This window comes from Furipterus horrens, unplaced genomic scaffold, assembly GCF_987537825.1.
Source record: "Furipterus horrens unplaced genomic scaffold, mFurHor1.1.pri manual_scaffold_7, whole genome shotgun sequence".
NCBI lineage: Eukaryota > Metazoa > Chordata > Mammalia > Chiroptera > Furipteridae > Furipterus > Furipterus horrens.
The window spans coordinates 53339394-53355708 of record NW_028327177.1 but is presented as its reverse complement, the minus strand read 5'-3'; the positions used below and the strand labels follow the sequence as shown (position 1 = coordinate 53355708).

General features: G+C 32.6%; 1 protein-coding gene across 1 annotated transcript in view; it reads left to right on the top strand.

Annotated features, from left to right (window-relative positions):
• Positions 1-16315, top strand: part of SNTG1 (syntrophin gamma 1) — an 850024-nt gene that overhangs the window by 809174 nt on the left and 24535 nt on the right. Inside the window, exon 18 of the mRNA XM_090283711.1 lies at positions 11208-11318. Coding sequence (XP_090139837.1) covers positions 11208-11318 — 111 coding nt within the window. The remainder of the gene's footprint in view (positions 1-11207; positions 11319-16315) is intronic.

Genomic DNA, 16315 nt, shown 5'->3' with positions numbered 1-16315 from the left:
TGAATAATAAAAAAGATCAAAGATACTTATCTATCAACAATTACTTTAAATGTAAATGCATTTTAAATCAAAAGACATATGGAGGCTGAATGGTTAACAAAATAAGACCCTTACAATTCCTCTCTACAAAGGACTCACTTCAGATTAAATGACACATGGACAAATAAAGAGATAATAAATAATATTTTATTAAAATGTAAACAAGCAAACAAACAACTGAAAGCTGGGGTAGCAAAAATTACACCTCCCCCCCAAAATCTTTAAAACAAAGACTTTATATTATAACAAGAGAAAAAGAAGGATCCAGCATTTCCACTTTTGGGTATTTATCCAAAGAAACCCAAAACACTAAGTTGAAAAGACATATATATCCATATGTTCATTGCAGAATTATTTATAATAGCCAAGATATAAAGGCAGCCCAAGTGTCCATTGATAGATGAATTCATAAAGAAGAAGTGCTTCATATATACAATGGAATATGTCTAATCCATTAAAAATAATAATATATTGCCATATGCAGCAACATGGATGGACCTAGAAGGTACTGTGCTGAGTGAAATAAGTCAAACAGAGGAAGACAAATGTAAAGTGATTTCACTTACATGTGGAATACAGAAAACAAAATAAATGAACAAGGAGAACAGAAACATACTTGTAGACACAGAGAAACTTTTCATGGTTGCCAGATGGGAAAGGGATTGGGGGTCTGGGTGGCAAAGGTGAAGGGATTAATAAATACAAATTAATAGTTACAAAATATTCATCAGGATATCAATTACAGCATAGGGAACATTGTGAATAATATTAAAATAACTATGTATAATGTATGGGTACTAGATTTATTGGATAATCACTTAGTAAGTGATATAACATATAATCACTGGGTTGCACACCTAAAATTAAGATGATTTTGTATGTCAACTATAATTGAAAAATAAAAAAATTATTTAAAATAAGAAAAGATCAATGGAGACAAATCAATATCAATAGCTTCACTTTGATACATGCATAAGAAAACTTGAAGTTCAAAATGACCATTTTTAATTTAAAAAGGGTCATTTGATCTAAATAAAATTATGCTTAAAGAATAATTTTAAATATAGTTATTTATGAGAATATATTATAACAATACTTTGGGCTTTTTAAAAAAGTAACTATTAATATTTGAAGTATCTTCTAATTTAATTTTGTTTGTTTTATGTGATTGGTGATTACTGTGGTTCACATTGTGGATAAGTAAACATCACAATACAATCTGTTTAATTATACATTCATTATCAACTTTTGAGATCTTAGAATTCACTGGTTAATATTTCATTATACTCATCTTTATTTTTACTTTGTTGTTGCAAAGTTTATATTATATAAAATTATAAAATAGTTTTTATATAAAAATACAATAAACAAGCCCTCTATGACAAGAGTATTCAGTTTGTTGTCCATAAATTCTACATAACTTACACTTATCCCATTTCCTGTACATGTTTTATGTACATATCATCTATAATTTCCTCTGTTTCCCACTCACCCTCCTCACACACAGACAAATTCATTTATTTCAGATGCCAGAAGACAGGTTGCAGTAAGCAAATTGGTACAACAACTGGCTCAGGGACACAGAAACATTCAATACTTCTCATCTCAGTACCAGAGACATGAAGAAAAAAGCTATAGTTAACATCCCTTGTTTAATTGCATTAAATTTTATCAGTAATGTCCCCAAATATTTTATTTGTTCTTATCAGAAAAATATTCTGGTATGATGTAAATTTTAGCCACCAAAAACAAGATGCTTATTTACATACATGCATTTTGTCCATTCATACTCCAACATGCTGAATCTGTCCATCTGTGAACTTATCTTAGCTATTTTTTGTTTGTTTGCTTTTTTTTGATATCTTGTAGCCAAAACAGACTTATCTCTATCTGGTCATATTTACGAGTTTCTGTAGTGTTTCAGGACCAAGAGTGGTGATTATTTGAGGATCTGGACTGCCAGCTTGGTCAGCTTGCCATATCCTACTGTTTTATTGGAAACCACTCAACTAAACTAATTTCGACTAATAAAAAAGAAGGAAAAACCCTGCAATTTACAAAGCAATTTTATAAGCATTTCCTTTTCATTTATTTTCACAATAACCCTTTAATGCAAGATAGTCAAGTTTTATTACTTCTAATTTCTATTAGAAGGTATTCAGCCTCCAATTGATGAATAATATTTCCCAAAGTAATGAGGCTTATGAATAGGATATAAAACTGGAGTTATATTTAAATACTTATAACTCTAAGGTCAGCATTTTGTTATTAAATTTCAGTGCATTGTCAAAAAAAGCATTATCTTTCCTGAGACATATGTATTATAATACAAAAAAAATCTTAATTAACTGTTAATTGTCAAGAGAGCACCAAAAGTAGGTGATCAGGGAGGGCTTTCTGGCTTTTATAATCCTACTTTCATTTCATGTAAGCAACAGGTGACTCGTCGGCAGCTGTCCGTCTCGAGAGACGATGGTGTAGCTTCTTAAGTGTCTATCTGCACTGCCGAGAATGGCTGTGCAGTCCGACTCGGGAGTGACACGGTATCTGTCTCCTCCCGTGTTGAATCGACATCTTGCGATGACGCTGGAGTGTCCTCTCCAGTGAAGCTGAAGCTACAGAGCCTCAGAGACGATGGTGTAGCTTCTTAAGAGTCTATCTGCACGGCCGAGAATGGCTGTGCAGTCCGACTCGGGAGTGACACGGTATCTGTCTCCTCCCGTGTTGAATCGACATCTTGCGATGACGCTGGACTGTCCTCTCCAGTGAAGCTGAAGCTACAGAGCCTGGGCAGGGTGATATGGAGGGTCTGCTGTTGCCCATGCAGCAGACCCCCCCTCTCTTTGCAGCTGAGGGATCCAAGGGAAAGACGGAGTCAATACAGCTTGGGTTCAGGTGCGCCGCAGGAGTTGCAGGTGTTGACTACAACGTCAAACCGCCTTAGGGACTCCGGCTCCGGATTTTCTGTCGGGGTTTACTCCCTTAGCCTTTCCCCTGAAGAGGTATGCCGCAAGGCAGCAGAGGTTTTTTTGGAGTCAGAGTTTTCCTTCTCTGATGTGCCCTGACTGGAAGATCGAACCAGCGACACTTAGCTCGCAGGCCGACGCTCAATCCACTGAGCCAAACCAGCCATGGCCAGCAACAGGTGACTATATCACTATATATGAACTACACCAGAATTTTAAATGAAGACAGAAAATTTATACATTTTTTTTCTAAGCTTCAGCAAGGAATTATTAAAAGTAATTTTTACAACAGAAATCTACATGTATTTTACAAAGAACTTATTACTAGATGTTGCTTTATTTTCTATCCTGGTTAGAAAGCTCTTAAGGCAAAGGATACCTGATCATGTTATTTTTCACTAGCACCTTGTTCAAAGTCTGTAACATAACCACAACAATCCCACTCTCTCTTCACATCTCACCCAACACTATCCTGTCTGGGTCTATCATAGAGCCAGCTACAAAGCTCCTACAAGTGTACTCACCGATTGCAATATAAATAACATGTTATGAAAACAATGGTGTCCATGCATCTTTTTTAGTATTAATATATTTAACATAGTTGTGATAATGTTTATCAGAATCTTAAAATATATATATTGGCATAAAAATAGGATAGCCTAAGAGTTCTTGAATCAAGACATATTTTAGACCTGTTTTACTTCTTGAAAGTTCATGTGGTTCAAATAGCAAATTCCTGTTTTGTGCTATTATGACTGCATATAAAATAGCATTTCAAACTTATTATTTGAATTTGAAAACCTTTAGTTTTACAGCTAAGCCAAGCTAGAAATAAAGATTTTTGTTGTCCAAAACCACACAGTAAATTAATGTTAGGACCTGAGCTACATATAATATTTTTGAAAACATTTTCCATCCAAATTTTCAGAACTTTCTTTTTTGAACATAGGTATCTCATCTAATTTTATGTTCTTATATTCTCCCTCACCATTATATTATTTGCATGTTCCTATGTAAATATATAAATTTCATGAGCTTTAATGCAAAGTATGAATATGAATATCCATCCATTTTTGATATTTATTAATAGTAAAGTGTTTAGCACTTTTATTTTTATATATTGTTTTTCTTATTAATATTTAAAATTAAATTTTTGGATTAAATAATAGTAATATTTTTAAGGCTTAAAATATATATTAAATATATTATTGTAAAGTATTTCACACGGTTGCTAGTATTTGATACAAATATTTGTTTTAACATAATTTTGCTGTCAATATTATAATTTTTAGTGATCTTTACTGATTTAATGTTTGAAAAAAGCTGTCATTTTAATATTATCACATTATTTTTGTTTCTAGAGAGTGTAAACATTCTCATATTTATTGATATAATAATTGTTTTTCCATTTTTTGAATGATTTTTGTCTAAAAGTGTTTGCATTTTTACTTATTGTTTAAAAATTTTCTTACACTTTACCATACTTGTTGCTACATACTACTCATTTTTTTCATTTTTTCCTTAACATATATTAATTGTAAGTAATGAGCATGTAATTCTTATTATTCCTAAGTCTAGAACTCCTTGTTTTCAAAAGTTACAAAATATTTATTTATATAATGCTTGCAGTTTTCCTATGATACAGATTGTTTAAATTATTTTACTTTTTACAATATAGAGATTTTATTCAGAGGAAGTTTTGAGATAAATTAATTTTATTTCAGAAAATTATTCTTGATATGTTATATAAAATTATATTTAAATAAATCACTTAAGAAAAAATGTAATGATTGCACATCACTTCTCTATAAATAACATAATATCATAGTAAGAACAAAAACACAAGCATTTATTTATAGAGATTAATATCTTCAAGATAGTGACACTGTTCTCTTTATATAAATATTTAGAAAAATAATATATAGCAGCCATTTTATAAATGGATAATAAATAAATAACAAGGAAATGACTTTTATATAAATTCATTATATCTCATTATTATATGTTACAGATAAAATTTTAATCCTTATTTTAAGGGTTTTATGATTTTATAATTATATATCTTAAAAGTGTGAACGTTTTTATTTATTTATTTCTTGCGTCCTCCCTTCATATATCTTTTTAAAGTATATTTTATTGATTATGTTGTTACAGTAGTTTCAATTTTTTCCCCTTTACTCCCATCTGCCCAGCACTCCCCTTCCCTCCAGCAATCCCACCCCCCTTAGTTCATGTGCATGGGTCATGCATACAAGTTCTTTGGCTTCACCCTTTCCTATATTGTTCTTAACATCCCCCTTAGACTTTAGTACCAACGATTATGCTTCTTAATCCTTGCACCATTTTCCCATTTCTCCCCGTCCTCCCTTCCAGCTGATAACCCTCCAAAAGATCCCCATACTTATGATTCTGTTCCTATTCTGGTTTGCTTAGTTGGATCTTGTTTCTATTTTTTAGATTCAGTGGTAGATAGTTGTGAGTTTGTTGCCATTTTCATGTTCATAATTTTGATCTTTTTTTTTTCTTAAGTAAGTCCTTTTGACATTTCATATAATGATGGCTTGGTGAAGATGAACTCTTAGCTTTACCTTGTCTGGGAAGCACTTCATCAGCCCTTTCATTCTAAATGATAGCTTTGCTGGATAGAGTAATCTTGGTTGTAGGTTCTTCCTTATTATCACATTGAATACTGCTTGCCAGTCCCTTCCTGCCTGCAACATGTTCTCTGAGAAATCAGCTGATAGTCTTATAGGCACTCCTTTATAGGCAATCCTTCACTTCTCTCTTGCCGCTTTTAGGATTCTATCTTTATCTTTCACCTTTGGCATTTTAATCATGATGTGCCTTCGTGTGGTTCCTGTCTGGGTCCAGCTCTCCTGGGACTCTCCGTGCTTCCTGGACTTGTATGTCTATTTCCTTTGCAAAATTTGGGAAGTTTTCCTCCATTATTTTTTCACATAAGTTTCCAATTTCTTGTTCTTTCTCTTCTCCTTCTGGCACCCCTATGATTCAGATGTTGGAACATTTAAAGTTGTTCCAGAGGTTCCCAAACCTCTCCTCATTTTTTCCAATTCTTGTTTCCTTGTTCTGTACTGGTTGACTGTTTTTTTTCTTCCTTATGTTCCAAATCATTGATTTGAACCCTGGTTTTCTTCCCTTCACCATTGATTTTGTGTGGACTTTCCTACATTTTGCTTAGCATAGCCTTCATGTCTTTTCTTATGCATTTGCCATACTCAGGCATATCTGTAAAGCTTGTGAGCATCTTTATCACCAGTGTCTGGAATTCTGTATCTGTTAGGTTGGCTATCTCCTCATCTGTTATGTTAGCTATCTCCTTGTCACTTAGTTCTCCCACTGGAACCTTGATCCATTCCCTATTTTGGGCCATACTCCTCTGTCTCCTCATCTTGAGAGGCTCCTGTGTTTGTGTGCCTCTGTGTCTTAGGCAGAGCTATTGCTCCTGTTATGTTGTAAGGGGTGGAGCCTTAGGGATTCGTCCGTATAGGGAGACCCATTTGATTATGTGTGGTGCTGTATGTGGTGGAGGGGTCTGAGAGGGAACAGTGCCACTTGCCCAGTACTTGCCCCTTTTCCAGCCACTTCTCCCACTTCTGTATGGGACTGGCGCCCCTCTAACTATTGCCCTGGATGTTGTTCCAAGAGTGGGTGGGTCTGTGGACATTCTTGGACCATGGGGGTCCTTTAAACAAGCAGACTCTGTTGAGAGAATGGAAGTTTCTGACTCCACCCCAACCCCCACTGGTTTTCACAGTCAGAAGCAATGAGGTTTGATTTTCCCCAGTGCTGAGGATGTGAACTGGGCTGTCTGGTGAGGAGCTGGAAATGTTCCCCAGGTGTCCCTCCTGATTTTTTAAACTGTGTAACTGTGCTTTCTGCTAGCCTGCCACTGCTGCCCCCACCACACCATGTCCTCTCTGCCCCGGCTCTGCCCCTCCTACCTGTTTGGATGAGTTTTTCTTCTTTATGTCTTTGTTTGTTGGACTTCCACGCAGTCTGATTTTCTAGAACTTCTGGTTGTTTCTAGTTTTGCGGTAGTAGTATTTCTTCTTAGTTGTGGAGGGAGATGCAGCATGTCAGTCTATGCCTTCTTCTTGGCCTGAAGTCCAAGTGTGAACTTTTTAATTAAGATTTATTTTGGATGGATTCTGAAGATATAATGTTTACAGTATTTTTTAAAGTTTTTTAAATTGCTGTAATAGGTATATAATGTAAAATTTTCCATTTCAACCATTTTTAATTTTACAATGCAATGACATTAATTTCTTCTGTTTCCAAAACTTTCCATCACCCCAAACTGAAACTTTTTAATCATTAAGCAATAACTTTCATTTTTCTCTTTCTATAGAATCGGAAAAAAAAAACTGATCTATGCAAAAGCTTTCTATAAGAGGCTAATTTTATATCTAAAGGAAAACACAAATGAGTTGAAAAAAATGATGCCAAAATATATTCCATACAAATTGTAACCAGAAGAAATCTGGATGGCTAAACTTATATAAGAAAAAATATATTTTAAGTCACTTTTCCAAGTGACAAAAAAGAGCATTATATAGTGATAAAAAGTAATTCAACAAAAGGATATAATAATTATAAATGTATATGCAGCAAAAATTAGAGCCCCAAAATATATTAAATAAACAGAAATAGAATTGTAGTTTTATTATTTTTTTTAATTGACACTTGTTGAGTGGAATACAGGGTGCTGGTTGGTGAGCTTTGGTTCAACAAGAGACCACAGAATGTCCTGAAATAAAAAAGTTTATTACTCACATGTCCTGGAGGAAGAACACAGAATACAACATACCTTGAAAAGCTGTACAGGAGGTCAAGGCAAAATGCAGAAAGTAGTTGTGGGTGTGAGACAATACCTCAGGAAAATAACTTTATTAAGTAGGGTCCATAGGTAGTGTGCTTTCAAGTTCCTGTACAAGGGCTGGATTGATCAATTCAAACCAAAACAGCAAGGTCTTGGTTAATTACAATGGGGGTGTCCCCTGAGTGGTTCACAAGGCATACAGGCACTGGTAGTCTGTGGAGACTTGATTATAAGGGCTGCTTGAGGAAGTGATAATAGGAGCCTACATTTGTCTGTGATCCTGCAACTTGCATGAGTGGGCTAGTGTCAGTTTAAGACCATTTAAGACCACATTTTCAGACAATTTGGTTAAACTGAAAAAATGCCAGAGTAACAGTATTGTAGAGTACCCAACCTAAACTCTCAACATGGAAGGAGAAATAGACAATTCTAAAATAATAGTTGAAGGATTCAATAACCCACTCTCAATGGAAAAAAAAAGCACACAGCTAGACAGAAGACAAATAAGGAAATAAAGAATTTGAAACAAATTATAACTAACTATATCTAACATACATTCACAGAACACTCCACCCAACAAGAACAATATGTACATTTTTCTCTATGCATGGAACATTCTCTGAACTACATCATATGTAGGAATAAAACATATATAGGAACACAACATATGTAGGAACATGAAGCTAGTAGTAATACATTATAAAAATCTAAATTATGCAAAGTGTAATTAAATACTTCAATAATAGAATGATAAATAATAGAGTTTATATTTAAATTTCTTCTTTTATTCACATAGCTTTATGCTTAAGTGAATTAGTAAATCATATTAAGTCTATCTAACAAAGTATAATAAAAAACTCTACTATAATATATCATAAATTGAACCTTCTTCAAAATATACACTGAGATTATTGACATAAACTACAAGGTCTTATTTTACTTTTTAAAAATCTTTGGCCCATGTAGTCATGAAAAAATACCAGACAAATCCAATGGGGCATTCTACAAAATATCATACAAGTATGCAATAAATTGTCAAGGATAGTCTGACAAAAAAATGAGATATTATTATAGCTGAGTAGAGCTTACAAAAACACAAAGAATGAATATAATGTGGTATTCTGGATAAAATCTGTACCAGAAACAGTTTTTAGGTCAAAACTAAGAAAATATAAATAAATAATAGCCTATAGATAATATTAATGTTCCAATATTGGTTCACTGTTTATGACAGTGTACCATATTGCTGTGAGATATTTCAATAAAGTAAACAACGTGAGGGGACATAGGAACTCTCCTTACCATCTTGTAAATTTTTTCTCTTAATTTTATATAAACACACACACACACACACACACACACATTCTCCTCAACTGACAAAAATTACTTTTGTACTTGTCAGTGGGCTTCCATAGCACCATGTATTCAAACAATATGAAGAGGGTTATGTTTTAATTAGTATCTTGGTTCTTATATACATTTCAATTATATAAACATTGTTGCAATAACATGAAGGTGCCTTTTAGTCAAATATTTGTAAATTGAGTTATTATAGTCTGATTGGGCTAGTTCTATAACATGCCTATTCTAGTTCAATCTTATGGTGGCATCATGTAAATTTTTTGTCATAATTATTTACTCAGGTTGACTTCCATCTTAACAAAGCTACAGGTTACTGGTTTGAGAGCATCAGGAGAAAGTTCTATAGATTTTTCTTTAGAATTCTCAATTCAAAATGACTTTACCACTTCTACTAATACAAAAAAAAAGAGCATTTTCATGAAATATCTTTTTTCATCCCCTTCCTTTTGTCTGTGTGTACCTTTCAATCTGAGTTGGGTCTCTTGGAGGCAGCGCATATGCATATGGGTCTTGTTTTCTTATCCATTCAGCTACTCTATGTCCTTTGGTTGGAATATTTAAGCCATTTACATTTAAGGTGATTATCAATAGATAAATATGCAGTGTCATTTTACTGTGAGACTGTTTTTCTCTCTCTCTCTCTTTTTTTTCTTTCTCTTTTTCTTCTTTTTAAAGCAAGCCCTTTAACATTTGTTGCAGTACTGGTTTGGTGTTAACAAACTCCTATAGTGTTTTCTTGTCCAGGAAGCTCCTTATTTCTCCTTAGATTTTAAATGATAACCTTGCTGGTTAAAGTAGCCTTGGTTTTAGGCTCTTGCTTTTCAACAACTTGAATATTTCACACCATCCCTTCTGACCTAAAATGTTTCCATTGAGTATTGTGGATGGTGTATTCATAGAATGATTGTTCATAATCTTTGAGAAATCATCAAGAATGAAAGTGAGCAAAAGTAATGCTGATTTTTAAAGGGTGGCAGGGAACAAACCTCTGAATCTATAGACATATAAGTTTACTATAGAACATTAGTGAAATTCAAAAATATGTTTTCAGACATTAAAGTCTAATAATCTTCATTTTCTTCTAGTAAGAAACAGTGGTATTTATTGAGTTCAGCAAAGCTTATGACATGGGCTCTCATGAAATCCTTATAAATAGAATAAAATTGAAATTCACTTGTTAAAAGATTATTATTCTTTCAGTTTATTTCTGGTTGAGCAACTTCACCAAAGTCTATTGATTAATGAATTGGCATCAGGATGGAGAAAAGTCTCTCAAGGTATGGCAGAAAGCATTGTTCTTGCCCTTGTCCTACTTTATATTTTTATTAATAACTCAGATAAAGACATGGTGATGATGTGCTTATTTTGCATGTATGTTGTAATGGGAGCCATAATTAATACTTGGAGTGATGGAATGAGGGGTCAAAGAGGAATCTGAAGAAATGATGAGCTGAACCTAAAAGATGAATTGCTGTGTGGATAAGTAAAATAATCTACTTGGTTTAAAAAAAAAATGGAGCCCAACTAATACAGAAAATCAGAGTGGAGGAACGTTAACTTAAAAACAGTTCATTTGATGATGATGGACAGAGACTAGACCTGGGGTGGCGAACACACAATACCGAGTGCAGATGATGTGTTGTAGATTTGTGGCCCTGAAAACTGTATAATTTTGTTAATCAGTGTCACCCCAATAAATTCAATAAAAAAGAAACAAATAGTAGGTTTTTTGCTTATTGACTGGCATAAACATATGCTTTAAGTGATCTTTTTATTTCATAACAATGTAAAACAATACACTCAAATTGATTTATTTTTAAATGTTTCTGAAATAAAAATATATATTAAACACTAAGTTATAGTTTTTGATAAATATATTTTAATTTAGTTTTTAATACTGGGGTATGGTAATTAACTTTTTCCATTTAAAAGAGAACTATATCTTGGCTTGAATGAAGATATTAATTATATTGACTTGCATGTTTCTTTTTTCCCCCTAGGCTGTACTTTGGAGGTATAAGTTTTCTCAGCTTAAAGGCTCTTCAGATGATGGCAAGAGCAAAATCAAATTTTTGTTTCAGAATCCAGATACTAAACAGATTGAAGCAAAGGTAAAACCAAGTTCATCACATATACCACCTCTAATTACATTAATACTGTTAAGAATCAAAGGGGGAATAACTTAAAAGAACCAAACAAGCAAAAGCACATATTCTCTGTTTACCTTTGATTGTATTTCATGGCCAAAAGAAAAAATTTATTTGAAGATTTTTATAGCAAACTTTCACTGAAAGGCATAATTTAAAATCAGTTACACAAAATAATTGCATTTTTCAGTTTTAATTCCTTGTGAACTTTATTTGCATCACACAAACAAAGCATCACGGGAACTAGATAAATCACTTTCTTGGTCATTTTGGACACTAAATTATAATTCAAATGCTTAAAGATTTCTGACTATATTTTGGATATAAGTATAAACACTTCAAGAAAAATATTTATATATCATCATATTTTCCTCAGGTTATTATGTTAAACAAAATGAGTAAATGAATTATTTTTGCTTTGCTTCATGCAAATTTTCAGTATTCTTAATTATTTAACTATGTTTTTAACTCATCAAAAAAGATTCATTACTTTTTTTATGAATACATATATTTTTAAAACTTGAATTATTTCTATTACTTTACTATAGAATTTATAATAACAATGCTTGTCTTAGAATAAACTATAAATATATATGTCAGTGTGGAAGAAAGAGTAAATAATAAATACCAAAGTGAAATTTTTAATTCTATGTTATTGAAAGCCCAAATAAAAATTTTAACTATGGATTAAATTAACATAATTCTGTTACATTCTTGTACCCATTAAATTCAGGGAGTAACAGTCATAACCTGACAACTAGAGTCTCTCAAGGAATCACCCTATCTATTTTCATGCTCTCTTTCTTCTTTACCAAGATGTTTCCTTTGGTTTTTTTGTTTGTTTGTTTGTTTTTTGGTTTTTTTGGCTTTATGTCAGCTCATGCTTTTTCCTTAACTTTTAATTCTTTAGCTTTTATCTGAATCTCTCTGAGAATACCCCATTTCTGTCTTATGTTTGTCTTTGGCTTTTTCTAACCATCTACTCCTAGGCTGTAGGTTGTTTAAGGTGGGACCTGTGGCTTATATCTTCTTTTTGCTGCTCAAATGTCTATTGAATTTTTCTAAAGCTTTGGTGTTACACATGGTCTTGCCTTGTCTTTGTCTCTCATCAGTTTAAACAAATGTCTTGGTGACTCCACCCACTTCCTTTATTTAATTTGCCTAATAATTTTCATCACTGCATCTTTGCTAAATATAGACCTATCTATGAAGCTGCCTTCTCTTTATCTCTTTCTGTGGCTGCTTCTCATTTCCCTTGTAGCTACCATTTATTGATCATTTACTTCATTCCAGTCAGTGCACTTATCATTAAATTTATTCTTAATGTTATCATAAAAAATGTATTACTATTATCCAAAATATTTATCTTTCACTTTTGGTAGATTTCTCAATCTTTCAAAACACAGGACATATCCTAACACTAGTGAATGATGTTAACATTCTCAGGTATCATATTGTTCTGGTTAATGTGGAACCTCAACCACTAGTTGCTGACAGCACTATAGCATTTGATAAATTACTTCTCTTCAAATCCTTTTAAATGTGCTAACAAATCCTTAGTTGACAGCAAAAACATAGAAGATAAATGCAATAAAATGACTACAAACTATGTTCTTTAGATTTCAGTCTAATGCAGCATGTATTATATATGGAAGTGATATACTTAACTCTTAACTTTACTAGTTATTAGTTATCTGTAAGGTTTTAAATATTATTTATTATAGTGTTTTCAAGCAATATTTTATATATGTATTTATTAAGAACTAGTTTCAGAAAATACTCATTGACTCAGTTTCTTGAACTTATAGGCAGCAATTTTTGAATAGTAGAAAGAGCAGTCCTAAAAATACTAAATATTTAGTGAGTTACCAAAGTTCTTTAAAGTTATCATCTCATTCTATAAAAAATGAATAATAATACTTCAATGGGTAGCACTGAAAATACCAGATTAAATGTAGAGACTATTTAACAACAACATGGTACTAACCAATCAGAATGGTGATTAGTTTTATGGAATTGTTAGCCATACTGGTATGTATCACCTTTGCTGACATAGAAAGTGTTAAAAAATTAAAACTAGTATGAATGCTAACTATTTTATAACCATTATAATTCCAACTTGTGAGCAATAATCAAAGTTATCATCACAGAAGTAAAGCAAAGAATGCCAGCATGTATCACATTACTGGACTTATGGGAGCCTTGTGGTATAAAGATGGCTTGTGGTTAAAGTTGATATCATCTGAGGATTCAACATTTTCTTTGCTAAAACATTACCTTTTTTAAAGAACGGATAGGCAATATGATACAGTGGGAAAAAAATAGAATCAAGTATCCTTCAGTTAAAGTTTTTTCTTTATATTATCTATATATATTACCTGTGTATTTATCACTAAATTACAGCTTCTACCTTGCAGGGAATGAATAGAAATAAATATTCCCAGTTTATGGCACATAGTAGACAATAAATCACCAATAAAAAATTTTATTTTAGTTTAGTTTTAGTTTTTGAGATTTTATGGATGATATTTTTCAAAGATGGCCACAACAATGTTTTCCTTCCCACATGTTATTCTAGAATCTGACACTCCATTTTGAATGTATATGATCTTATATTGAACATATAATGGCAGAAATGATATTGCACAACTTCTGAGGACAGATCATAAAAGACAATGCAGTGTCTGCCTTGGGTGCTGGAGCACTTGTCCTTAGAGCTTGAAGCACTAGCTTTCAAGATGCCAGGCCAGAACCTAGCATAATCACAAACAAAGTAGTAAAATAGCAGTTATTATTATTAGAAGACAGGTAAAGATGTTTTTTTTCCTTTCTTTCTGTTTTTTTTTCTTTCTGTTTTTTCTTTCTTTCTTTCTTTCTTTCTTTCTTTCTTTCTTTCTTTCTTTTTTTTTTTTGCTGCATCATTCCTTTTATTTTTTCCCTGGGAGAATTTTGGAATCCCAGGGGAACATCTTTTTCTTAAAAATTGATTTATTAATTAATTTATTTTGGGGGGGTGACTCCACCTCTGAAACAATTCCCCCCTCTTAGACTTAATATCTTATAATAATCTTATAAGGACAATGGGTGAAGGTCTGGTGCTCCTCTAGCTGTTTCAAGCTGACATGGTTGTCATTCTACCTACATTTGGGTCCAGAAATCCCTAATAAGAGTGGGGGTGTGGGGGGGAGGGTGGCGTTCCGACATGGAGAAGGATCGTGCAGACTCCAGGTCAGTTGGCTGTCCCCAGGCAATGGCATGCTCGGTTTAACAAGCTGGCATCCTTATTGTATTCTGGGGGCAACAGATTTGACAACAGGGTTTAAAGGCATCATTAAAACCATTATTTTAACATACATATATATTCTGTCTTTCCCCCACTTAAGATATTCAAACAAATGTATAACCATAACCTAAGTTTGTGTCATTTATCAAATGCTTCGGGCATTTTTGGTGTGTTGTTAATGTCTTTTAAGTTTTTAAATTTTAAAATGAAAAGTTTTCCCTGAGTCCCTGTCCCCAAGAAAGGGACAGAAACTTCTCCCATATTTTATACAACTCTTCTAAATTTATAAATGTCATAACAGTGGTACCCATACTTCATGGTAATTGTTCACTATGATGCTTTCTTCACCAAATCAAGAACTTTTAAATGCAAAGAAAATGCCTACTGCATAGTATTTCTAAAGCTTAACTAATGATTGCTTGGAAACAGGCAAGTAATAACTGTCTCTGCTGTAGTTAATATTTTCTGGTATCATTACTTAGTCATTCCTCCTACTCTTTTCTTTCAAAATTAACTAAGAAGTCATAATATTAATGGAATATAAAAGTTCACATTATGAGTATATATTAGAAGATCCAAATAAATATTTGGCACTTACTGTGTGTAATTCCATGATGAATTGTTTATGTAACTAACTATTGTTTCCTTTTGGTTATTTTTGAAACTCTTGGTTTTATTTATACTTTTCATCAACAGAAATAAAATACTATAGATATATTTATTTTAAGGAATGTTAGAAAAATGACTCTGGAAAGTAAATAGAGTTACTAAGACATCAGAAACAAATGTAAAACTACATGGATGTAAAGGTATTTGTGAACTTGTTTATAAGGATAAACTTTACAGTTGGGGATTGTAAGCACTTTTCTCATATTTCATTATAATTTTTTTAAGCATACAGCATATTTTAAATAATTTTTAGTAAATATCCATACACACTGTCTAAATTTGACTATTCACATATAATTATATTCCTTTACCACATATATATTGACACGTTCTATTATATATTTATTAATTCATCTTATGTTGACACATTTTGGAGTAAGTTGCAGACATACACATGATATTAAGTAATTTCAAAATATTGTGTTTGTGAAATGTTTTCTCTGTCCTTCTGATCTTTTCTAAATTCCTCACCAATTTTTTAATTGAATTTGCTGTTGTTTAAAAGAGTTGGCAATTATGTATTTTAATTGCATAATCTAAAAACAATCTAAATAAATTATAAGTTCAGTGTAAAATGATCATTAAAATAACAAACATACTCAGCAAGTTAGAGCATTAAGTTTTAGTCTGTATATAATGAAAAATATTGCATTTTTACAAAGTAAATTTTTGGACTTCTGGCCAAGATCGAGGTGTAGGTAAACACAACTCACCTCCTTCCACAAACACATCAAAATTACAATTAAACTATAAGACAACCACCACTCAGAACAATCAGAAAATGAGTTGAATAGAAGTCCAACAACTACAGAATCAAAGAAACCACATCCATCCAGAGTGGTAGGGGGGGCAGAGAAGCAGAGACACAGAATGGGCTGTTCCCACACTCACATGTGGTGGATAAAAACTTGAGAGAGATATCTCAGGTGCAAGAAGTCTTGGTCCCACAACAAGACCTCCAACCCAGGGTTCCAGTGCCAGGAAGATAAGTCAATATAACTTCTGGCTA